This window comes from Somniosus microcephalus, unplaced genomic scaffold (assembly GCF_052327205.1).
Source record: "Somniosus microcephalus isolate GS21.2 unplaced genomic scaffold, FLI_Smic_1.0 unresolved_chr1, whole genome shotgun sequence".
In the NCBI taxonomy this organism is placed as follows: Eukaryota; Metazoa; Chordata; class Chondrichthyes; order Squaliformes; family Somniosidae; genus Somniosus; species Somniosus microcephalus.
The window spans coordinates 132,683,007-132,709,534 of NW_028225179.1; the positions used below are offsets into that span (position 1 = coordinate 132,683,007).

Genomic DNA, 26,528 nt, shown 5'->3' on the forward strand with positions numbered 1-26,528 from the left:
GTTTCTCTAGCATTTTCTGTTTTTATTTCAGATTTCCAGCAGCTGCAGTATTTACTTTTTGCTCTGTTTTATTGTAGGAAACGCAGTGGTCAATTTGTGCACAGCAAGAGACAAATGACCAGATAATCTGTTTTTAGGTGTTGGTTTGAGGGATAAATATTGGATAGGACACTGGGCAGAACTCCCTTGCTCTAATGTGAAATAGTGCCATGGGATCTTCTATATCCACCTGAGAGGGCAGACAGGGCCTCGGTTTAACGTCTCATCCCGAAAGAGGACACCTCCGACTGTGCAGCGCTCCCTCAGTACTGATACTGGAGTGTCAGCCTAGATTGTGGGCTCAAGTCCCTGGAGAGTACTGATACTGGAGTGTCAGCCTAGATTGTGGGCTCAAGTCCCTGGAGTGGGGCTTGAACCCACGACCTTCTGACTGAGAGGCTACCACTGATTTTGCAACTTCAGTAGAAAATCTTTCCACTTATGTTTACAATGGCCCTAACACATTGCGGCCAGAGGAAATCATGTCCCGTATTATTTAGCCCACAATTCAAACCCTCGTGCCGAGCAGTGTGCTATTGATCAGTACATCACTACAGCAGAAACTACAAGGTAGTGTAACAGAATATACAGAAACATTTTATTATAAATACATCCTTGCCTATTACAGTGAGCGGGGTGTAAAAGCCATCCATGCATCTGGAGGTATCAAATCCTAATTGGTTTGTGCAATGTACAAGGTAGAAATGATCACCATTCACTTTCCAACATAACACAACAATACGGGTCGTCTAAAGTAGCGGTTTGTACGATCTGACACGACAGGAGTCAAGAAGTAAATAAGACTCTTTCAGAACGATACAGATAAGACGGTCATAACATTCTGAAATAAAAATGAATCTGTTGATAATGGGATGAGTTGCCATCCGTAATAAGACAAGGGGTCTGTGCAGATCGAGAAGGCAGAGAGGAGCAACGGAACTGTGAAGGCTGCAGCTCGGATCCTTTATTCAATAGACCGTAGGGGTGATTTTGAACTTAGGTTGGGGGGTCGCAATATAGGCGGAATTGCATTTGGCGCCTGTTACACCACATGCCCAATATTGCGCGCCTTTGACGCCCGCATTCTAATTTACCTTCCCCCACAACAGCTGGATCTTAGGCAAGGGGTTCAAATAACGCCTCCTCAGTTCTGAAGACCCACCCGGCATTAGCAATGGATTCTCTCCGCACGTTAACATTTTCATCGGATGGTCCTTCCTCCAGCTCGGGCACCTTTGACGTCAGGTCCATTAATAAAATCCCGCTGAATGGTCGGTCCTTAACTGCTGGAAGACTTGGCACAGAAGCCTTGCGGAGAAGGACAATGTCCACAGCAACTCAGCCGTGGGACCTCGAGTCTGCATCTGTCTGGAACACTCCAGTTATTGTAAGGTGACCAAGGCAACGATATATTAATAAGGGGGGGGGGGGGGGGGTGTGATTGTCTCAGTGTGGCAATATCATAAACCCCTTCATGATTTCCTCTGCTCCGAGTGAAATTCTAAATACATTTTGTTTTGAAGATTATTACAACGACTATGGAAATACAGACTAAAATGTATCTTCCATGGCCCAGCTATGATGTGACCCCTCCCTCCCCTTCCCAGATATCAACGGAGAAGTTGGGGCTCAAACTGGATGAAGAGCAGCAACATTCGAGCGAGCTTCTAAATCCTTCTATTGTCGCTAAGTTAACATCAATGTCACGGAGCTGCAATACTCAACAGAGTTGAAACAATTGGCTTTGTAACTGAGGCGAGAGATTTTCTGCTTCAGTTACAAAGTCAATTGTTCCAACTCTGCTCTTGTCCACAGCGTGTATTATTTACTAATTCTTGAGAAATCGCTTCCAAAATTAAATCTTTGTTGATGGCCATGGTTGGGGACCAGAATCTCAATAACTGAGGGTCGGAGAGAAGATTTAGTTTGGTTGTTGTGGATTTATTACATCATAAACACAGGGAAAGATTCGCCCTAGTTACTGTGGGTTAGTTACATCATAAACACAGGAACAGATTCCCCCTGGTTACTGTGGGTTAGTTACATCATAAAACCAGGGAAAGACTCCCCCGGTTGCAGTGGGTTAGTTACATCGTAAACTTCATCGTCACTGGGTCAAAATCCTGGAACTCCCTAACAGCACTGTGGGAGCACCCTCACCACATGACTGAAGCGGTTCAAGAAGGCGGCTCACCATCACCTCAAGGGCAACTAGGGATGGGCAATACACGCTGGCTTTGCCAGCGACGCCCACATCCCATGAATACATTTTAAACAACATGGGGAAAGGTTCCCCCTGGTTGCCATCTCGAACAAAAGGTGAAAGCATTTTAATGGAACATGCTTACCCTCTCACTAAAAAATAGCCACCAGAGGGAATCCTGCACCTTTACTGTCCGTATTAATCAACATTGCCATCACTTGGGCTTCAAAAAAAGGTTGTGTTTCTGTGGCCACAACACATCCAAGAAGTAGACTATTTTGTTGGGGGTTTGGCTGGCGTTTTTGCTCCAGTTCTGAGGGAGTCGGCGATAGTGGGGTATATTCATCCTCGGGACCAATCAGACGGAAGGCAGAGGCCTTTCCTGGCCCTGTGGTCTCCCTGCGCTCGTATTGCGTTTCCCTCAGTTGAAGGATGTGGTTGACCAAGAGGGCCGCGGTTACCTGAGCCCCTGCTTTGGCCGACCTCCGACCCCTTTTACCGTCATTTGTAGAGCAGGTGGACCCTGCTGCCGTCGCAGTTGTTTCTGCCCAGCTTGTCGGTCTGCTCGGACGAGACCAGGCCCTTCACCAGGGGCAGGTTGGGCTGGTAAAGGGAGGAGACGGTCCCCGCGGAGGAGTTGCTGTAGTGGTTGTCTGTGAAGTTCTCCTTGGCGGCGTTGGAGGGACGTCTCCGGGACCTCAGCTGCTGTCTCTCGTAGAGCTGCTGGCGGAGCTCAGAGACGCGCTCTTCTTTCTGTGGGCGCACGGAACCAGGAAGAAAACAGGACGAGCGGTTAGAGCGAGATTGGGCATGTGGTCAGTGCACGGGGACTTATTCCCTCCCGTTGGCCGAATGGCTTCAAGAAATCGCGGGCCCTGTGATTCTCCAGCCATTAAACCACAGTGGGGCTAGAAATTCCTCTTGGGCGGTGGTGCTAAACGGGCGGTATCGAATCGGCCGCTTGTTATACGCCCCGCCCGATATTCAGGTCTACTGAAGGCAGCGGAATTGAATATCGGGTGGGGAGTATAACGAGCGACAGACGCGATATCGCCAGTTTAGCGACACCATCCCAGGGCAAGATTCTACCCCCTAACCTGCCCTTTCCACTGGGAGTCTCCCATCACAGAATCATCCCCATCCCAAAATATGAGGAGCGGGGTTAATTGTCTCAACATCATTCATCCTGGGATATGAGAAAAACAACAAACCCGATCAGATGTTTCCTGTCAAGTATTCTTGGTGCTAATGACATAAAATTTAACGCGATGATTTGCTTCGGTGAAAATATTAATCTAAGCTTGATGGAGCCACTTCCGCCACCTCAGTAATGGCTAGAAAGAAAAGCTCTGATCGTTTGGGGGAAATATTAATCTAAATAGGGGACACCTGGGCGAAGGTGCTGTAACTTTGACAGAAACACCGCTCACAAAGTTATCTGTTGACTTCAACAGAGAACAAAATCGGGCAGCGGGTGTAAAATAAACATCGCACCCGATCCGATCAGTTTCCTGACAGGCGAGTTCAGTTAAAATTGCCCCGCAAAAACCCTGTTCAATTCCAAACAACTCCAGTTTCCCTTTCAGACGCCTCCCACTGGAAACCTATTAGATAGAAAGGGTGATGAATGAAGGGGTTCGGCTTGGTCAGGACATTGGGTCTGTTTGTGTCCAGTTAGGACCAGCCTGCTTGCAGGGTGTTTCGGAGATGTGTGTGCAGAGATCCCAGCCTCCAGTGAGAGGTCCACCTCTCCTGGAGGAAGCCGGTTAGACTGGCCAACCGTCAACAATGGCCTGGGTAAGGTATTCGATCACCAGGCCTACCACTTGGTTCATGAACTTCAATCGCTAGGCATGTCATCTTCAAGCCATCTCAACCCCCACCTCCCCACACATAGACCCTAATTACACCCCTCCCCCTCCACCCCCAAAGGATGAGCTGGCAGGGACAGGAGCCCACCATCAGATCAATCTAACCTGGTCGCATAGACTAAGATCGTATTCCATCGAGTATAGAAGATTAAGGGGTGATCTAATTGAGGTGTTTAAGATGATTGAGGGAGTTGATAGGGTAGATAGAGAAAAACGGTTTCCTCTGGTGGGGGGAGCCCAGAACAAGGGGGCATTACCTTAAAATTAGAACAAGGCCATTCAGGGGTAATGTCAGGAAGCACTTCTTCACACAAAGGGTAGTGGAAACTTGGAACGCTCTCCCCAGAAAGCTGTGCAGGCTGGGGGTCAATTGGAAATATCAAAACTGAGATTGATAGATTTTTGTTAGGCAAGGGTATTAAGGGTTACGTATTAAGGCAGGTAGATGGAGTTAAGGTACAGATCAGCCATGATCTCACTGAATGGCAGAACAGGCTGGAGGGGCTGAATGGCCTCCTCCTGTTTCTAATGTTTCTGTGAATGATGATGTTCTTTGAATCCTCGCCTGACACTCTGCGCGTTGGACAAACCTCAGCAATGATCTTCTCCAGCTCTCTGTTCTCCTTTTCCAGTTGCCGAGATTTCTCCTCGTCATTGTTGTTGGTGGAGGAGCCTGTCTTCATGGTGTCCTGCTGCTCCGACTGCCACTCCCCTCGCGTTATCAACCTCCGCATCTGTCACAGAGACACAGGCGCACATCTTAGTGATTATTTCTCACTCGTCTGCCCAGCGTCCGAGTGCTGGCAACAAGAAAGAAAGAACTTGCACTGATATTAAGCACCTGTCAGTGTCAGCCAGTGGCTCAGTGGGTAGCGCTCTCTAGGTGGGACGGGCTAGGAGTGAGCAGATGCTGCTGGGTGCTTGATTGCTGCAGGGAGTTGGAGTGAGTTTGTAAAAAAAGTTGGTGGTGGGTTTTGGTTTTTATTTTATTTTATTTTAGGGCCTTTTTGGTCATTAAACAGCAGCCAGATGGCTGCTGAGTGGCCCGGAGTGCCGGGCCCCTCAGATGACAGCGCTCCCAGGATGAACTTAATCAGGGGAGAAAATGTTGGCGGAAGAGAGAAAAAAGGCCCAAAGATTTGGGCCGAGACCCCAGGAGGTTTGGAAAAGAAAACGGTGGTGGTTCAGTGCAGGAATAAGGAGATACGAGCTTGGGATATTATCCAGGTGGTACATGAGGACTGCGGTGAGGGAAGCTGCTTTGCCTGCCGACCAAAGCTGAATGTTGGGTTTGAGATGACGGTCAGTGGCCGAGAGGAGGTGGAAAGACTTTTACTGAGTTTGAAGGTTGGAGATAATTGCTTGGAGGTATCTCTGCTATATTCTGAAAAGTTTATAAACTGCCAGTTTATATTGAGGTTGATGTGGTAATAAAAAAATTGGAGTCGTGCGACATTAAAATTTGTTCGGCAATAAAGAAGGAGATGCTATCCAGGAATGCGGGTAGCAGATGGAACCCGTTATGTAAAGGTGTGGTTCCCAGTGGGGGTGAAGTCATTACATACAGCATGAAATTCGAGACAATGGAAGGAGTGCAGTACTTCCAGGTACTGCATGATAGCCAGGTGAAGATTTGTTAGTATTGTCTTGGACACGACCACCTTGTAAGAAGCTGTCCAGACTTGTACTGTTATAACTGCGGCGAGTCTGGACACATCGCTTGGAGTTGCAAGGCGGAGAGCTGTGGGATGTGTCACAAAGGCCCCACCCACTACGAGTTTGAGGCAGAAGGAAGCCTCTTGAGTGATGAGATTCAATTCAATTCAATTTTATTTGTCATATATGCAGCAGACGTGTGTACTGCACAATGAAATGTTGATTTTTACGAGTCCTCCCAACATTGGAATAAATATGATAAAAATACTAATAGAAATACAGTAATAATAAATAAAACAACAGTAATAAATAATAATAAATTATACGTTCATGAGTCTTATGGCCTGGGGGTAGAAGCTGTTTTGAAACCTGTTGGCACGAGACCGTATGCTTCGGTATCTCTTACCGGATGGGAGCAGGGCGAAGAGGTTGTGGCTGGGGTGACTCGCGTCTTTAATGATTCTCAGGGCCTTCCCCCGGCACCTCTCGGGGTAGATATAGATGGGAGAAGGAGAAGGAGCAGGAGGTGTGAGTGGAGCAGCTGGAGGAGCGGAGCAGGCAGAGAACACAGCTGGTAAATGGAAGGAGAAAAGAGCACAGAAAGAGGCAGAAAATTGTGGAGCAGAGAACAGGATGGAGATGGTGGAAAACACACCAAGTACGGTGGAAAAGGACAAAGACAGCAGCGGGCAGCACGGGTCAAGGGCAGAGTCAACCCATAATACAGTTTGGCTCTCCCTAAAAAATCTGGTGTCCACGGGGGGAGAAGAGGCGGGAGCGGGGTGCATGGTAAGTGTAAGTACTCCAAAGAAAGATAGGGAGTCGGACATCTTGGGGAGCAGGAGGGGGCAAAGCAAGGAGAGGGTGCAAGAGACAGGAGCCTTAAATGGGCAGCAGGACGGGAGCAGGGAGACAAAGACACCAGAAGGGAACAAGATAGGTGCAGGTGCGCCATTGTCCCAGAGAGAGAAGGAATGGGGAGCAAGGGTCATCGGTGGAGATGAGGCCAAAGGGAGTGGCACTGTTGGAGAAACCATGATAGCAGGAAGACTCTCTAAGGGAGATTATGGGCTGGATTTTACCAGCCCTGAGGAGGCAGGTTTGGAGGCGGGACTGCTGGCAAAATCAAAAAGAATGGGAGCAGGTCCTGAACCCGCTCCCAACCCGCCTCCAAACAATCTTCCTGGGAGTCGGGTCCCTGATTTGTGCAGGGACCCGAATCCTAGTGGTGGGAAGTGGATTATAGCCACTTAACTGCCTGTTAACAGGTAGTTAAGAGGCTTGTTCCCATTTTGAGACTTCTGCTGTGGGCTTCCCAACTTCGGGGAACCCCGCCAGAGTAAGTGAGGCGTGCTGTGGGTCTGTTGTAATGTTTGTGTATAGATGACAGCTGCAGAAGTGGTGTGAGGGATCCAATGGGACACTGGTGAGTATCAGAGGTAAGGAGATGTTGGGAAAGCCATTTTTAATGTGTTTCAATTTTTCTGTAGGTGACAAGCTTTGAAGTGTTTATGTGGCCTCACCTCATTGGGAGACGTGACTGATCGCTTCTGTAACCTCACCTGCAGCTGCCATCTGTTTTATCCTAAGGAGAGAGTCATTGGAGAGCCTAGGTGCAAGGGCTCACCTCTGTACAGTGATTGTCAGTGTTTGACAGCACCTCAATGCTGTCAAACACTGACAGATCATCTGTCAAAAATAAATGGTACATGTCCCTTTAAGAAAACTGGCAGATGAAGCGTCATCAACTGACATCATCTGACACCGGCGTTCCCTTAATTGGCCGGCAAGCCCGCAGGGCGGGCTTAACAAGACCAATCAGGGGAAAATAGCGTCTGTGCGTCAGACGTCGCTGGGGGCGGGACTAGAACCCATCAAGGCAGCAGTCCCGCCCCCAACTCGTCTCGACAGGTAAAATCCAGCCCATAGTATCTGATGGGGAGCAGGGACGGAAGGTTACAGAAGAGCTCGAGAGTGAGGAGTCAGAGGGGAACAGAGATGTGGAAGTGGGGGGTGGGGTGGCATTGTGTAGAAAGGGAAAGGTTCATGAGGGGCAGAAGGAGGGAGAAGGGGCAGCTCCTCAGCCCAAACCTAATGGAAGGAAGAGGCTGAAACTGCAGGGAAGCTTCAAACAGGAGGTGAAAAAGAGCCGGAGGCTGCAGGAGAAAGCAACAGCTGCCCGAAAAGTTGGGAAGGAGCATGAGAGGAGGAAAGGGCCGGAGGTTAAATGATGGGGGGTATATCAGGCACACTTTCTTTATTCAGAGCCATGATTACTGATCCATTTTTAAAGTACAATAGATTAGTATATGTTATGGGAGACAAATTAAACTTCAGGTTTTGATTTTAATATGTGGTGGAGGAATGGCTGTGCAGAGTGGCGGAATGGATTTGTATGACACAATGGAATGATCACGATGTTGTAAATGTTTTTAATATTCAAGAAACTATATAAAAAAAGGGTGTAGCACTCTCGCCTCTGAGTCAGAAGGTCATAGGTTCAAGTCCCACTCCAGAGACTTGAGCACAAAATCCAGGCTGACACTTCAGTGCTGAGGGAGTGCTGCACTGTCGGAGGTGCAACCTTTTCGATGAGACATTAAACCAAGGCCCTGTCTGCCCTCTCAGGTGGATGTAATAGGAGCTAAAGTTACCCTCCACAGCCTATGGCATCTTGCTCCTTCTAGTCCTTCTTACCTACATAACAACAGCGACTGCACTTCAGGCGTGCTGAAGGAGTGAGCGGGCGTTATACAAATGCAAGCTCTTTCTTTCGCACACAAAATAGATTGTAGCATCATAAAGGTAGATTTTCAGCTTTACCAGGAGGGCAGAAAGGAAAGTGAGTCGGGTGGTGAGGGTAATCTCATGTTAATAACAGAACCTTCTGCTATTTCCTTCCTTTCAAATTAATGGGAGGGAAAATCCAGCAAGATCTGTAAAGTGTGAAAATCTACCCCGTAGAATTTCGCAGCACAGGGGGAGGCCACTCCACCCATCGCACCTGTGCCAGCTCTCTGAAAGCTTAAAAATCATTCTCCAAAATCTCTTCATTTTTTTGGTGGTGACCTTAAACTACATTGAATTACATTGTATTTACAGCACAGAAACAGGCCATTCGGCCCAACTGGTCCTTGCCGGCGTTTATGCTCCACACCAGCCTCCTCCCACCCCACTTCATCTCACCTATAATCTTCTATTCCTTTCTCCATTATCTGGCATCCCCTAAAATGCATCTGTGTTACTCGCCTACCCTGTGGTAGCAAGTTCCACATTCTAACCACTCTCCGGGTTAAAAAAAAAGTTTCTCCTGAATCCCTTACTGGATTTATTAGTGACTATCTTATATTCATGAGCCCTAGTCCTGGTCTCCCCCACAAGTGGACACATTTTCTCCACATCTACCCTATCGAAACCCCTTCATAATCTTAAAGATCTCTATCAGGTCACCCCCTCAGTCTTCACTTTCTAGAGAACCCCAGCTTGTTCAGTCTTTCCTGATAGTTGTAACCTCCCAATTCTGGTATCATTCTCGTGAATCTTTTTTGCACCTTCTCCAGTGCTTCTATATCCTTTTTGTAATATGGAGTCCAGAACTCTGCACAGTACTCTTATCAGTGTGTTCTAATCAAGGTTCTACAGAAGTTTAACATAACTTCACTGCTTTTGAATTCCATTCCTCTAGAAATGAACCCGAGTGCTTTGTTTGCATTTTTATGGCCTTATTAACCTGCGTCATTATTTTCAGTATTCTGTGTATCTGTACCCGCAGATCCCTCTGTACCTCTACCACATTTAGACTCTTACATTCCAAGGAATATTCTTCCTACCAAAATACACCACCTCACGTTTATCTGTATTAAAATTACTTTGCCATTTACATGCCCATTCTGCAAGTTTATTGATGGCCCAGAACTTCAGGTCTCCACGGGTGAGGACACATGGGGTACTCACCTGTAGGCCCGATGGAAGTGCCGGTTTCCTGCATGCACTGCGCATGCGCGGGAAACCGGCACTTCCGTTCCCCCGAAAGAAGGGGTTCAGAGTTCGAAGGTGTGCGCAGGAGAGGCTGCGCGTGCGCATCGAACTTACGTTTTTTTTGCAGGTTTTCCCGGGAGGGTAAGTCTCCAGAAGTTACACATATAAAAAGCAGGCATAAGGCCTGCTTTTTACAAGGTAAGTGGTAAATTAATTAAAATTAAAACATTTTTTCCACAGGTTTATTATTTTTAAATACTTTAAAGCAAGGTAAGTTTATTTTTAGCCCCGTTAGAAAATGAAATTATTTTTTTCAAAAATCTAAATTATTGTTTAAAATAGTTATTTCATGTAATTTATAGTTTATTAAAAAATGTGATTTAAAAAAAAATGTATTTGAAGATTTAGTGATGTTTTGGGGCCCACAGTATTTATAAGTTTTGACACTTATGAATGGGCATTCCCTGCTACCATTGGCTCTCCATGGCCCACGTGATCCCAGGGGACGCATCGAACTAACTGCACCCCTGGGATACGCAAGCACTGCGTACCGGCAGTTGGAGCAGGCCCCGGATCGGAATTCCACGGGGGCCCACAGCTCAACGGCCGGCGCGCAAGGTAAGTGCAGGTCGGGGGCTTGCACCCACGGGAAGCCCTCGACCCGAATTTCTGGGCCGATATCTTCCTGTATTTTGTCGCGGTCCTCCTCTGCATTAACTACACCCCCCAAATTTGGTGTCGATCGCAAATTTTGATATTATACTTGTGATTCCCGAGTCCAAATCATTACATAAATGGCGAACAGCAGTGGTCCCAGCACCAATCCCCGTGGAACACCACCTCCCACATTCCGCCTTTAACCCCTACTCTCTGTTTCCAAATTGTCGGTTGTGTTTTATTTTGAGGTCCAGGACCAGGGGGGCACATTGTTTAAAAAAAACGCTGGAACTTTACGTTCATCAGTAAGGGGCAGGGAGTCACGAACCTTCGGGACAAAGAGAACCACCAGGGTGATGTAGACGGAAAACACGACAGCGAGAGAAGCGAAGGCGAAGGCGGCATCCTGCTGACTGCTGACGATCATGGTCACCGGCGCAGTGATCATACAGAGCACCTGGAGTGGAGAGAGAGAGACTGGAATCAGAAAATAAACCTATACCGCAGTGAAATAGAAGGGCAGGTAATACCGAGAAAGAATGCACTTTTATTTACAGAGTGCCTTTCATTTTTTTTTTTTATTCGCTTATGGGATCTGGGCATCGCTGGCAAGGCCGGCATTTATTGCCCATCCCTAGTTGCCCTTGAGAAGGTGGTGGTGAACCGCCTTCTTGAACCGCTGCAATTCGTGTGGTGAAGGAACTCCCACAGTGCTGTTAGGGAGGGAGTTCCAGGATTTTGACCCAGCAACGATGAAGGAACGGTGATATACTTCTAAGTCAGGATGGTGTGTGACTTGGAGATGGTGGTGTTCCCATGCGCCTGCTGCCTCTGTCCTTCTAGGTGGAAGAGGTCGCGGGTTTGGGAGATGCTGCCGAAGAAGCCTTGGTGAGTTGCTGCAGTGCATCTTGTAGATGGTACGCACTGCAGCCACGGTACGCCAGTGGTGGAGGGAGTGAATGTGGTGGATGGGGTGCCAATCAAGTGGGCTGCTTTGTCCTGGATGGTGTCGAGCTTCTTGAATGTTGTTGGAGCTGCACTCATCCAGGCAAGTGGAGAGTATTCCATCACACTCCTGACTTGTGCCTTGTAGATGGTGGAAAGGCTTTGGGGAATCAGGAGGTGAGACACTCGCCGCAGAAAACCGAGCCTCTGGCCTGCTCTTGTTGCCACAGTATTTATGTGGCTGGTCCAGTTAAGTTTCTGGTCAATGGTGACCCCCAGGATGTTGATGGTGGGGGATTCGGCGATGGTAATGCCATTGAATGTCAAGGGGAGGTGTTTAGACTCTCGCTTGTTGGAGATATGTAAGAAATCACACAACACCAGGTTATAGTCCAACAGCTTTATTTGAAATCACAAGCTTTCGGAGCGCTGCTCCTTCTTCAGGTGAAGTGGAGAAATGCATAAAGGAAAGGATGCCCCGGAGCATGGTACATCGGCGAGACCATGCAGACACTGCGACAACGGATGAACGGACACCGCGCAACAATCACCAGGCAGGAGTGTTCCCTCCCAGTCGGGGAACACTTCAGCAGTCAAGGACATTCAGCCTCCGATCTTCGGGTAAGCATTCTCCAAGGCGGCCTTCGAGACACACGACAACGCAAAATCGTCGAGCAGAAACTGATAGCCAAGTTCCGCACCCATGAGGACGGCCTTAACCGAGATCTTGGGTTCATGTCACGCTACATGTAACCCCACCTGATGCAGAGTCATCCAGACTCGAGTCGACATTGGCTTGTTCTCTCTACACAGATGCGGCCGGACCTGCTGTGATTTCCAGCCAAAAAAAATGTTTTTTGTCTGTTTTTTTGTTTTTCATACAGACCCCAGCATCTGCAATATTTGACCCCTTGTGACCCCACCTCATTGTTCTTTGATGTAATGTTTCCCTGACTGACCTGTTTGGACACCATTCACACCTTTGACTGCTGTGATTATCTCTCTGCCGAGGTGTGATAAATGGCAGTTGGAAAGGTTACCTGTAAACATCTGACATGATTCTCTGACTATATAAGCTGTGTCTTTATGCATTTCTCCACTTCACCTGAAGAAGGAGCAGCGCTCCGAAAGCTTGTGATTTCAAATAAAGCTGTTGGACTATAACCTGGTGTTGTGTGATTTCTTACATTTGTCCACCCCAGTCCAACTCCGGCATCTCCACACCATTGTTGGAGATAGTCATTGCCTGGCACTTCTGTGGCACGAATGTTACCTGCCACTTATCAGCCCAAGCCTGAACATCGTCTAGGATTGTTGCATGCGGGCATGGACTGCTTCATTATCTGAGCAGATGTGAATGGCGCTGAACAGTGAGCAGTCATCAGCGAACATCCCCACTTCTGACCGTATGTTGGAGGGAAGGTCATTGATGAAGCAGCTGAAGATGGTTGGGCCTAGGACACTGCCCTGAGGACATCACACAGCATTTCACAGCCAGTGAAATACTTTTAAAGTGTAGTCACTGTTGTAATGTAGGGAACAGGGCAGCCTATTCGCGCACAGCAAGCTCCCACAAACAGCAACGTGATCAGATCATCTGGGTTTTTTTTTAAGTGATGTTGGTCGAGGGGTAAATATTGCCCCAGGACACCGGAGGAGAACTCTTCTCTGCTCTTCTAGTGGCCGTGGGATCTTTTACGTCCACCTGAGAGGGCAGACAGGGCCTTGGTTTTAATATCTCATCCGAAAGACGGCACCTCCAACAGTGCACAGCTCCCTCAGTACTGGCACTGGGAGTGTCAGCCTCGATTTTGTGCTGAAGTCTCTGGAGAGGCTCCGGATTGGAACGCTGCTTTCGTGAGTTCGGAATAATTAATGTAAGCTGGCTGCCTGGCTTGAACCTGGAGCCAGGAGCTGACCAAAGAGGGAGGTGGGAAATCACCCCTGACTTAAAGGCTCAAATTCAAAAAGATTTAGATTGATGCGGCAAGGTGGCACATAATACAAGGGAACGCACACGAGCTGTAGAAAGGCTCGGAAATCAAAGCCCTCGGTGGAGACCACACCGGAGATAGGAAATATGGAGGGAATAGGGAAAAGTCCTCCCAAAATCAGGGCCGTTCTTATGTCTAATCCACTGCACCCCAACCACCACCCCCCCCCCGCCACCATCTCACACACGCACACACACATCAACCGCATGAGCATTACACATAACAGCGGCAGGGAGAGGGGGGCGGGGGTGGGTGAAACTGGACGTGGATGGGATACAAACCAGGCAGAGTTCAATAGTAACTTCCAAAAGGAATTTGGATCAATACTTGAAGGGGAAACGTTTGTAGGGCTGTGGGAAAAGAGCGGGGGAGTGGGACTAACTGGGCAGCTCTTTCAAAGAGCCAGCACAGGCACGATGGGCCGAATGGCCTCATTCTGTGCTGTTAGATTCTATGATTTTATGAACGGCTTTTGCTGCCCGTTACTCAACACGCTCGATACTTAGTCAATGGAATTGAAAGCCGCGCGGGGAGTATAACGGCGACCGATGTGATTCTAATCGAGGGATTCAGATGGTTTATATACAGAATAGTGGATACCCAGAAGTGAGTTAAAGGCTGGAATCTAATCGAGGGTTCAGATGGTTTATATATAGAATAATGGATACTTGGGAGTGAGTTACAGCCTGGAATCTAATCGAGGGGTTCAGGTGGTTTATATATAGAATAATGGATACTTGGGAGTGAGTTACAGGCTGCAATCTAATCGAGGGGTTCAGATGGTTTATATATAGAAAAATGGATACCTGGGAGTGAGTTACAGCCTGGAATCTAATCGAGAGGTTCAGATGGTTTATATATAGAATAATGGATACCTGGGAGTGAGTTACAGGCTGGAATCTAATCGAGGGGTTCAGATGGTTTATATATAGAATAATGGATACCTGGGAGTGAGTTACAGGCTGGAATCTAATCGAGGGGTTCAGATGGTTTACATATAGAATAATGGATACCTGGGAGTGAGTTACAGACTGGAATCTAATCGAGGGGTTCAGATGGTTTATATATAGAATAATGGATACCTGGGAGTGAGTTACAGGCTGGAATCTAATCGAGTGGTTCAGATGGTTTATATATAGAATAATGGATACCTGGGAGTGAGTTACAGGCTGGAATCTAATCGAGGGGTTCAGGTGGTTTATATATAGAATAATGGATACCTGGGAGTGAGTTACAGGCTGGAATCTAATCGAGGGGTTCAGATGGTTTATATATAGAATAATGGATACCTGGGAGTGAGTTACAGGCTTGATCTCATAGGCCAGAGCTGGGTTAGGACAATTCAGACTGCTGTGATTTTGCTCGTGCCCCATAATTCATTCTGCTCCCCCACCCATATACCAATTTACACCCTGCTAGAGGTTTTTTTGACAGCTGGAAAGGTTGCAAAAATATCCAACAATAACCTGCATTTATATAGCGCCTTTAACGTTCCAAGGCGCTTCAGAGAAGCGTAATCAGGCTAAAATTGACAATGAGCCAAAGAAGGAACTTGGTCAAAGAGATAAGTTTTAAGGAGGGTCTTAAAGGAGGAGAAAGAGGTGGAGAGGTTTAGGGAGGGAATTCCAGAGCTTAGGGTCTTAGATGAAAAGGAGGTTAGGAAAAGAGAGTAGGCAGGATTGCACACTGCTTACTGCCACGTTGTATATGGCCATCCCCACAGCTCGGTGGTCATTGATCTTCTCTGTGGAAACACTCTTTGTCTCATAGGCCAGGAATATCCCCAGTAGGAGCAACAGGCCCTTATATCCGTAAACAATTCCTGGAGGGTAAAAACAAAAGAAGAGATAAGGATAGGAGTCGGGCAGGTCAATCGATGTGAACCGGATTGCACGCTGCCTCCAGTAGCTTCATGAAGGAGACTCTCATCTCCTGATGGAGATACTTCTCCCTGCGGAGAGCCCAACACAATGGCCTGGATTACTGTCGGTGATAGTAACAGGCGGCTGCTTCACTCAGTCACATGGCCCTCTTCTCTCCACTGGTTTAACAGAGGAACAGCCAGATGGGAAAAAGACCGAGGTCCAGCTAGTTCACCTTCTACCGTCCTGGTAGGCACACGATACAATGATCATGGAGCTGTTGACTAATCATAGCCATCAATCTCGATCAATTAGTCTACAACTGACCCAGATATGGGGTGAGGAAAACCCCCAGTGGTGGAGAGCTTTGGGAAGCACGGGTCCGTCTATTGAAATGAGTGCACCCCCGGGATTTAGGATAGGGTCAGTTGGCGGAGGTTCCCAATGGCCGCACACCCGTGGACTAAATAACGGCCGTGGGGGCGGGGGCTGCTTCTACGCTTATCTTTTCCCCCCCTGCCACCCCGCTTCTGATGGGGCTGCCTCTCCCTGGAACGCTCTAAAGCTCTCTCCACAACGTGTGGGTCCAGACACTGAGGCCACTATTTTAACTGAACTCGCCGGGCGGGAATGCCAGGGGATCGGGTGGCATGCTGGTTTTACACCCCGCCTGCACAGAGAGTAAAATCGGGCGGGGTGTGAAACCGGCATCACCCCCGATGCCGCCAGTTTCCCGTGGACGGGCTAGGTTAAAATTGCCCCTTCACAGCCAAGCCCGATCCTGCCTTCAAGCAGGGCCCGTGCACACATATCACACACCAGGGATCACTGGGTAGCGATCAGGAGCGGGAACCCGTCCTAATGTTATGCCTAATCCTAACGTACCTCTCTCAGCGCCCAGCCGAGGCCCAGCTGACTCGGCACAGGCATGGGATCGCACCATGCTGCTCCGCATTAACCCATTTGGCCCAACAAGGGAGCCGGGCCACGTTCTGTCAATGAGCTTTGTTGCGGTGAATGAACTCCGGGTCCCACCGATGTTGGGTCTGACCCGACAAACAATCAGCCACTCACGGTCGTGTATCAGACACTGCGAGAGGAGGGGTGGGGGGCACCTACCGAGCCAGGTGTTCATCTTGTTCGAGCTGCAGTGCTCCAGCTGTGGCAGGATCAAGACATCCTGGTCCCCTGCCGGAGCCTCTTTGGTAAATTCCTGGTGACAGAGCAGATAAGAAACATCAGAGACTTGCTCTTTTTTCAACGTCTGTATTTTGAGCCTAGAATTTCCTTCCCTCCCTCTCAAATTCATTCTCATTGCTGGGTAACTACCTGCTGTTCTGCTTCAGACTTCACTCTCCTTTCTCAAACCCAATGGTGATAGCTGATAGGAGCCATTGCCCTCTCCCTGCAAGGACCTCATTCCATTCTCCCTGTTAGGACATTCTTCCTCTTTTGCTGTGAGGACCTTGTTCCCCTCTCCCTGTGAGGACCTTGTTCTCCTCTCCCTGTGAGGACCTTGTTCTCCTCTCCCTGCGAGGACCTTGTTCTCCTCTCCCTGCGAGGACATTGTTCTCCTCTCCCTGCGAGGACCTTGTTCTCCTCTCCCTGCGAGGACCTTGTTCTCCTCTCCCTGTGAGAACCTTGTTCTCCTCTCCCTGCGAGGACCTTGTTACCCTCTCCCTGTGAGGACCTTGTTCCCCTCTCCCTGTGAATACCTTCTTCCCCATTCCCTGCGAGGACCTTGTTCCCCTCTCCCTGTGAGAACCTTGTTCTCCTCTCCCTGCGAGGACCTTGTTCCCCTCTCCCTGCGAGGACCTTGTTCCCCTCTCCCTGTGAGAACCTTGTTCTCCTCTCCCTGCGAGGACCTTGTTCCCCTCTCCCTGTGAGGACCTTGTTCTCCTCTCCCTGTGAGAGCCTTGTTCTCCTCTCCCTGTGAGGACCTTGTTCCCCTCTCCCTGCGAGGACCTTGTTCCCCTCTCCTTGCGAGGACCTTGTTCCCCATTCCCTGCGAGTACCTTGTTCCCCTCGCCCTGTGAGGACCTAGTTCCCTTCTCCCTGTGAGGACCTTGTTCTCCTCTCCCTGTTGTAGTGTATGTACCTTTAAGGGGAGAACTACTTTTTACAGCTCCTGTATACTGTAGTACCGGCAGTGACCACACCTGTATATAAACCCTGAGTAGGGATCTGTACATTTAGTTTTAGAGTAACCCTCATCAAGTAAATACCTGTTGATTGTTCCTGCAGTCTCGTGTCTAGTTATTGAAGGACACACAACATCAAAAATACACGGATCTAACAGTGGCGATGAGGCAGATTCGAACCTACCTGCAACTCTGCATTACCTCCCAGGGATTCGCTCCTGGAGAACAGTGGAAGAAAGTTGAGGCCAGAAGCACGGGCGTCGACCACGAGCAACCGCCCAGTCATCCAGCAGAGATTGAGCATCGCAGGGGAGACTGTTGAGAGCTGGGCTTGGTTCTCCAGTCACGGTGGTCCAGCGAAACGGGCTGGCAACAGGTACGGCGCAGACCCTTCCCGGACAGTGGCGGCTAGAGCCGACCGACGGCACAGAAAAGGCTGAGCAGCGTTGACGGGAGAAGAGAGAGGGCAGAGCGCACAGGGCGCAGCCGGTTTTCAGGACCGAGCTGCATCGACGGGAGAAGAGAGAGGGTAGAGCACACAGGACGCAGCTGGTGTTCAGGGCCGAATGTCATCGACGGGAGAAGAGAGAGGGTAGAGCGCACAGGGTGCAGCCAGTGTTCAGGACCGAGTGGCGTCGACGGGAGAAGAGAGAGGGTAGAGCGCACAGGGCGCAGCTGGTGTTCAGGGCCGAATGGCATCGACGGGAGAAGAGAGAGGGTAGAGCGCACAGGGCGCAGCCAGTGTTCAGGACCGAACGGCGTCAACGGGAGAAGAGAGAGAGGCGCGAAAGGAAACGCTCAGAGCGCAGCCGGTGTTCAAGGGCCGAGCAGCCGCAGCGGAGAAGAAAGGAGAGCGCGGGAAACGCCATTTTGAGCTGCAGCGGAGAAGAAGGGGGAGCACGGGAAAACGCCATTTTGAGCCGCAAGAAGAAGGGAAAGCGCGGGAAAACGCCATTTTGAGCCAGTCTAACCACACCCAGAGATGCTGAAGAGTGGCAGTATCACAGCGTTCGACAATGAAGTCGAAGATTGGACGACATATGTCGAACGCATAGAAGTGTACTGCAAGGCGAATGAAGTGCCAGATGAGAGGAAAGTGCTGGTATTGTTGAATTCCATGGGTGCAAAAACATATGGCTTACTGCGAAACCTAGTAACCCCAGAGAAGCCAGTGGACAAGGATTTTGGAAACATAGTGTCAATCCTACAGAACCACTTAAACCCCACACCGCTGCTGATAGCAGAAAGATTTAAGTTTCACAAAAGGAACCAGCATAAAGATGAAAGCAATGCTGAGTATTTAACGGAACTGCGCAAGCTATCGAAACACTGCCAGTTTGGAACGGGACTAGCAGATACTTTAAGAGACAAGTTTGTGTGTGGGCTTCAAAGTGAAGGAACCCAGAAACAGCTTCTAACAGAAATGGATCTTACGCTGGACAAGGCTTTCAGCATGGCAGTATCACACGAAGCAGCCGCACGGGGCGCTGCAGAGATACAACGGAGACCGCAAGAATATGGCACAAATGAAATGTCATACGGAACAGTGAAGTGCTATCGCTGCGGCAGAACAACACACGACCATAATGATTGCTGGTTTAAGGACAAAGTGTGCAGACAGTGTGGTAAAGTAGGACACATAGCAAGAGTCTGCAGGTCAGGAAAGAAAACCAGCAGCAAGAAATCTCCACAGGAGAAGTACAAGAAGGTACATAAGGTGACGGAGAGTAGTTCAGACGAACAGAAAAGTGATACAGACTCCGGAAGCAAGGAGCTGGGTTGTCTGAAACTACATAAGGTGATCCAAACGGAGGACCATCAAACTATCTGGGTCACGCTTAAGATAGCTGGAGTCCAAGTGAAAATGGAATTGGACACAGGGTCAGCCCTAACAGTCATAAACCGAAGGGACTACAAGCGGCTATTCTCACATATACCCTTGAGAGATACAGAGATTGTCTTGAAGATGTAGACGGGGCAAAAAGTCTACCCCAAAGGAAAAATAAGGGTGAACGTTGTATATAATGGTAAGGAAACACCAAAAATGTACCTATATGTATTGCCAGATGGAGGACCACCATTACTAGGACGTGAATGGATCCGGAAGATACAGCTAGATTGGCAGTCCATACAAGCACTGACTGTAGATGCCAAAAGGATGATGACGCCACACCTGGACGACGGTCAAAAATGCTAACTGACACACAAGAAGTGTTCCAGGAGGGACTTGGTACACTAAAAGGCATAACAGCGATGATCAAAATAGAGGAAAATGCAAGCCCAAAGATTTTTAAGGCCAGACCGGTGCCTTATGCGATCCGCCCAGCCGTCGAAGCACAGCTGGAAGGTTTGGAAAGTTCAGGAGTACTGTCCAAAGTGGACTGGAGCGAGTGGGCCACACCCATCGTTCCTGTAATGAAGAGGTCGTTGAGTAATACGCCTGGGGAACCAAAGAAAGTTCGCATCTGTGGGGACTTTAAGGTGACAGTGAACCCAGTCCTTCACACGGTACAATATCCGCTTCCGCGGATTGGAGATATTTTCACCTCGCTATCTGGAGGGAAATGCTTCACTAAAATTGATCTGGCCCAGGCGTACCTGCAAATGGAGGTAGAAGAAGCCTCGAAACAGCACCTCACGATCACCACTCATAAAGGTCTCTACCAATACAACCGGCTGGTGTTCGGGGTAGCATCAGCTCCGGTTATTTGGCAAAGGGCAATGGATCAAGTCCTGCAAGGGATTCCAGGAACCCAGTGTTATTTGGACGACATCCTGGTCACGGGCGAAAATGACAGTGCTAACCTTGCCAACCTGGAGCAGGTGCTCACTAGATTGAAGGAATATGGGCTCCGAGCAAATCGCCACAAATGCGCGTTTTTCCAGAAGCAGATCTCGTATTGTGGCCACGTTATTGATAAAGAGGGGTTACATAAGTCCCCTGAAAAGATTGAGGCAGTAGTCAAGGCTCCAGCACCGGAAAATGTGTCACAACTGAGGTCGTTCCTCGGGCTGGTGAACTACTACCATAAGTTCTTGCCGAATTTGTCTACAGTACTACACCCACTGAACACCCTACTGCAAACGGGGGTACCATGGTAGTGGAATGACGAATGTAAACGAGCTTTCCAGAAGTGCAAAGAATTGATCACATCAAAGGAGGTGTTGGCTCATTTCAACCCAGCACTACCCATTCGGTTGGCGTGTGATGCATCACCCTATGGCATTGGAGCGGGGCTGTCGCACAAGTTCCCAGACGGCTCAGAGAGGCCGGTAGCCTTTGCGTCTCGGTCACTAACCTCAGCCGAGCATAACTACGCCCAGATTGACAGGGAGGCCCTCAGCCTAGTGTGCGGAGTGAAAAAGTTCAACCACTATCTGCACGGGCAGAAGTTCACCTTGCTGACGGACCACCAACCACTTGTCTCCATCTTTAATCCAAAGAAGGGCGTGCCGGTGATGACTGCGCAACAGCTACAAAGATGGTCGCTTTTTCTAGGGGCGAACCAATATGAAATCGAGTATAAGGGCACGAAACAGCATGGAAAGGCTGATGGGCTATCACGCCTGCCACTGCCTACTGCGGAGGAAGCACCAGCAGTGGACCCTGTCGAAATATTTCATTCGACTATAATTGAACGCTTGCCAGTAACTAACGCTGATATAGAGAAGGAGACCCAAAATGACCCGACACTGTCTCGGGTATATGACTTGACGGTGAAGGGATGGCCAACACATGGCGACTTACTGTTGCCAGCATTCTCATCCAGAAGAGAACAGCTGTCAGTATGCCAGGGGACCTTGATGTGTGGATCCCGAGTGGTAATTCCACCCAAGTTAAGGGAGAGAGTGCTCAATGAGCTTCACGAAGGCCATCTGGGAGGGGTGAAAATGAAAAGCCTTGCTAGGGCTTATGTGTGGTGGCCGGGGATCGATCAGCAAATCGAGGACCTGACAAAGAGCTGCTCAGGATGCCAGAAGGTCCAAAATGCACCACCACATGCCCCTCTGCACCCATGGGAGTGGCCCTCATCTCCATGGCAACGGGTGCATATTGATTTTGCTGGTCCATTCATGGACTCAATGTTTCTAATAGCCGTGGATGCGCACTCGAAATGGCCTGAGGTGATCAAAATGTCGTCCACCACCACGGAGAAAACTATTGCAGTCCTACAGACCATATTTGCCAGGAACGGCTTGCCAGAGCAGATTTGCTCTGATAACGGACCACAGTTTGTGTCCGAAGAGTTTCGAAGATTCATGAAAAGGAATGGGGTAAGGCATTACACATCCGCCCCGTATCATCCAGCCACAAATGGATTGGCTGAGAGGTTCGTACAAACCTTTAGGAAAGCAGTAAGGGCCATGTGCGATGACGACATTCCACTGCAGCATAAGGTGGACAATTTCCTGTTAGCCTACAGAAATGCGACACATGCAGTCACCAACCAGACCCCGGCCATGATGTTCTTTAACCGAAGGTTGAGATCTCGTCTGGATTTGCTCAGACCAAATGTACGAAGAGATGTTGAGAATAAGCAATTCCAGCACATCAATGAGAAGCCAACAAGGAGCTTCAATGTAGGGCAACCAGTCTTGGCCCGCGACTACCGAACAGAGAAATGGCAACCAGGAACGATATGCACACGGCAGGGGCCACTAATGTACACAGTGGATGTTGGGGAGAACATTGTGAGACGCCATGTCGACCAGATCCTAGAGTCACAGGAACGAGTCAACCCCATGTCTCGCGCACCTGGTGATGAACCCGACGTACAGGTAGCATCTACCCCAGAAACAGTAGCATCGGAAGCTGATGAACCAACTGACAACAAGGGGTCTCCGCACCAAGAACAAGACACTCAGGAAAGGCGCTATCCAGAAAGGATCAGGAAGCCGCCCCAAAGACTGAATTTATAAATGGACTATTTTCAGTTAATGTGCATGTTAAAAGTGTTAATTGTTAAATGAATGTTATGGAACTGTCAATCTAAAAGGGGAGGAATTGTAGTGTATGTACCTTTAAGGGGAGAACTACTTTTTACAGCTCCTGTATACTGTAGTACCGGCAGTGACCACACCTGTATATAAACCCTGTGTAGGGATCTGTACGTTTAGTTTTAGAGTAACCCTCATCCAGTAAATACCTGTTGATTGTTCCTGCAGTCTCGTGTCTAGTTATTGAAGGACACACAACATCAAAAATACACGGATCTAACACCTGTGAGGACCTTGTTCTCCTCTCCCTGCGAGGACCTTGTTCCCCTCTCCCTGCAAGGACCTTGTTCCCCTCTCCCTGGGAGGACCTTGTTCCCCTCTCCCTGTGAGGACCTGGTCCTCCTCTCCCTGCAAGGACCTTGTTTCCCTCTCCCTGTCAATACCTCATTCCCCTCTCATCTGTGAGGACCAAATTTCACTCTCCATGAGAGGGCCGTGTTCCCTTCTCCCTGCGAGGACCTTGTTCCCTTCTCCCTGTGAGGACCTTGTTTTCCTCTCCATGCGAGGACCTTGATCATTTCTCCCTGCAAGGACCTTGTTCCCTTCTCCCTGCGAGGACCTAATCCCCATATATCTGCGAGGACCTCATTCCCCTCTCCCTTTGAGGAACTCATTAACTACCTGTGAGGACCTCGTTCGCTTCTCCCTGCGAGGATCTCGTTCCCCTCTCCCTGTGAGGACCTTGTTCCCTTCTCCCAGTGAGGACCTAATCCCCCTATACCTGCGAGGACCTCATGCCCCTCTTCAAGCGAGCACCTCCTTCACCCCTCCCTGCAAGGACCTCATTCCACTCTCCCTGTGAGGACCTTGTTCCCTTCTCCCTGTGTGGACCTTGATCACCTCTTCCTGTGAGGACCTCGTTCCCCTCTCCCTGTGAGGACCTTGTTGCCTTCTCCCTGTGAGGACCTTGATCTCTTCTGCCTGTGAGGACCTTGTTCTCATCTCCCTGTGAGGACCTTGTTCTCCTCTCGCTGCGAAGACCTTGTTCCCTTCTCACTGCGAGGACCTTGTTCCCTTCTCCCTGCAAGGACCTTGTTCTCCTCTCCCTGTGAGGACCTTGTTCCCCTCTCCCTGTGAGGACCTTGTTCCCTTCTCCCTGCGAGGACCTTGTTCTCCTCTCCCTGCGAGGACCTTGTTCCCTTCTCCCTGCGAGGATCTTGTTCCCTTCTACCTGTGAGGACCTTGTTCCACTCTCCCTGTGAGGACCTTGCTCCTTTCTCCCAGTGAGGACCTAGCTCCTTTCTCCCAGTGAGGACCTAATCCCCCTATACCTGCGAGGACCTCATGCCCTCACCAAGCGAGAACCTCCTTCACCCCTCCCTGCGAGGACGTCATTCCCCTCTCCCTGCGAGGACCTCATTCCCCTCTCCCTGCGAGGACCTCATTCCCCTCTCCCTGCGGGGACCTCATTCCACTCTCCCTACAAGGACCACATTCCCCTCTCCCTTTGAGGACCACATTCCCCACTCCCTCTGAGCTCCTCGTTCGCTTCTCCCTGCAAGGACCTCATTCGCTTCTCCCTACAAGGACCTCATTCACTTCTCCCTGTGAGGACCTCATTCCCCTCTCCCTGTGAGGACCTCATTCCCCTCTCCCTGTGAGGATCTCATTCCCCTCTCCCTGTGAGGACCTCATTCCCCTCTCCCTGTGAGGACCACATTCCCCTCTCCCTGTGAGGACCTCATTCCCCTCTCCCTGTGAGGACCTCATTCCCCTCTCCCTGTGAGGACCTCATTCCCCTCTCCCTGTGAGGACCACATTCCCCTCTCCCTGTGAGGACCTCATTCCCCTCTCCCTGTGAGGACCTCATTCCCCTCTCCCTGTGAGGACCTCATTCCCCTCTCCCTGTGAGGATCTCATTCCCCTCTCCCTGTGAGGACCTCATTCCCCTCTCCCTGTGAGGACCACATTCCCCTCTCCCTGTGAGGACCTCATTCCCCTCTCCCTGTGAGGACCACATTCCCCTCTCCCTGTGAGGACCTCATTCCCCTCTCCCTGTGAGGACCTCATTCCCCTCTCCCTGTGAGGACCACATTCCCCTCTCCCTGTGAGGACCTCGTTCCATTCTCCCTGTGAGGACCACATTCCCCTCTCCCTGTGAGGACCTCATTCCCCTCTCCCTGTGAGGACCTCGTTCCATTCTCCCTGTGAGGACTTCGTTCCCCTCTCCCTGTGAGAAGCTTCATCCTCTTTCCTTGTGAGGATGTCAATACCCTCTCCCTGTCAGGACCTAAATCCACTCTCCCTCTCAGGACCTCCTTCCCCTCTCCCTGTGAGGACCTCATTCCTCTCCCTGAGAGGAGCTCCTTCCCCTCTCCCATCGAGGACCTCATTCCACTTTTCTTGTGAGCACTCGGTCCCCTCTCCCTGCAAGGGCATGATTATCCTCACCCTTTGAGGACCACGTTCGATTCTCCTTGCGAGGATCAAATTTAACTCCCCTGTGAGGATCTTGTTCACCTTTCCCTGTGAGGACCTCATTCCCCTCTCCCTGTGAGGACCTTGTTCCCCTCTCCCTGTGAGGACCTCGTTCCCCTCTCCCTGTGAGGACCTCATTCCTCTCTCCCTGTGAGGATCTCATTCCCCTCTCCCTGTGAGGACCTCCTTCCCCTCTCCATGAGGACCTCCTTCCCCTCTCCCTGTGAGGACCTCCTTCCCCTCTCCCTGTGAGGACCTCCTTCCCCTCTCCCTGTGAGGACCTCCTTCCCCTCTCCCTGTGAGGACCTCATTCCTCTCCCTGAGAGGAGCTCCTTCCCCTCTCCCATCGAGGACCTCATTCCACTTTTCTTGTGAGCACTCGGTCCCCTCTCCCTGCAAGGGCATGATTATCCTCACCCTTTGAGGACCACGTTCGATTCTCCTTGCGAGGATCAAATTTAACTCCCCTGTGAGGATCTTGTTCACCTTTCCCTGTGAGGACCTCATTCTCCTCTCCCTGTGAGGATCTTGTTCCCCTCTCCCTGTGAGGACCTCATTCCCCTCTCCCTGTGAGGATCTTGTTCCCCTCTCCCTGTGAGGACCTCATTCCCCTCTCCCTGTGACGACCTCATTCCGCTCTCCCTGTGAGGACCTCATTCCTCTCTCCCTGTGAGGACCTCATTCCCCTCTCCCTGTGAGGACCTCATTCCCCTCTCCCTGTGAGGGCCTCGTTCCCCTTTCCCTGTGAGGACCTCGTTCCCCTCTCCCTGTGAAGACCTCGTCACCCTCTCCCTGTGAGGATCTCATTCCCCTCTCCCTGTGAGGATTTCGTTCCCCTCTCCCTGTGAGGACCTCGTTCCCGTCTCCCTGTGAGGATATCGTTCCCCTCTCCCTGTGAGGACCTCGTTCCCCTCTCACTGTGAGGATATCGTTCCCCTCTCCCTGTGAGGACCTCGTTCCCCTCTCACTGTGAGGATCTTGTTCCCCTCTCCCTGTGAGGACCTCGTTCCACTCTCCCTGTGAGGACCTCATCACCCTCTCCCTGTGAGGATCTCATTCCTGTCTCCCTGTGAGGATATCGTTCCCCTCTCCCTGTGAGGACCTCGTTCCCCTCTCCCTGTGAGGACCTCGTTCCCCTCTCCCTGTGAGGACCTCGTTCCCCTCTCACTGTGAGGATCTCGTTCCCCTCTCCCTGTGAAGTCATCATTCAACTCTCCCTGTGAGGACCTTGCTCCTCTTTCCCTGTGAGGACCTAATTCCCTTCTCCCTCTGTGGACCATATTCTAACTTCCATGTGAAGGCCACATTCCCATCTCCCTGCGAGGACTTCATTCCCCTCTCCTTTTGAGGATCTCGTTCCCCTCTCCCTGTGAGGACCCCGTTCCTCTCTCCCTGTGAGGATATCATTCCCTCTCCCTGTGAGGACCCCGTTCCCCTCTCCCTGTGAGGATATCATTCCCTCTCCCTGTGAGGACCCCGTTCCTCTCTCCCTGCGAGGACCCCGTTCCCCTCTCCCTTCGAGGACCTCATTCCATTCTCCCTGTGAGGACCTTGTTCCTCTTTCCTTGTGAGGACGTCGTTCCCCTCTCCCTGTGAGGATCTCGTTCCCCTTTCCCTGTCAGGACCTTGTTCCCCTCTCCCTGTGACCTCGTTCCATTCTCCCTGCGAGGACCACGTTCCCCTCTCCCTGTGACGACCTCATTCCTCTCTCCCTGTCAGGACCTCGTTCCCCTCCCTGTCAGGACCTCATTCCCCTCTCTCTGCGT

The 26,528-nt window shown here is 50.1% G+C and overlaps 1 protein-coding gene across 2 annotated transcripts in view; it reads right to left on the reverse strand.

The window, feature by feature from the left end:
• Nucleotides 1-610: 610 nt before the first annotated feature.
• The window catches only part of LOC147095868 (gamma-aminobutyric acid type B receptor subunit 1-like), a 162,414-nt gene continuing 136,496 nt past the window's right edge, over nt 611-26,528 (reverse strand). For both annotated transcript variants that reach the window (XM_085974875.1, XM_085974876.1), the window contains exons 14-18: nt 16,325-16,418; nt 15,038-15,165; nt 10,733-10,861; nt 4,704-4,847; nt 611-2,995 (exon numbers count right to left, since the gene is read on the reverse strand). In XM_085974875.1, coding sequence (XP_085831001.1) covers nt 2,744-2,995; nt 4,704-4,847; nt 10,733-10,861; nt 15,038-15,165; nt 16,325-16,418 — 747 coding nt within the window. In that variant the 3' untranslated portion in view covers nt 611-2,743. The remainder of the gene's footprint in view (nt 2,996-4,703; nt 4,848-10,732; nt 10,862-15,037; nt 15,166-16,324; nt 16,419-26,528) is intronic.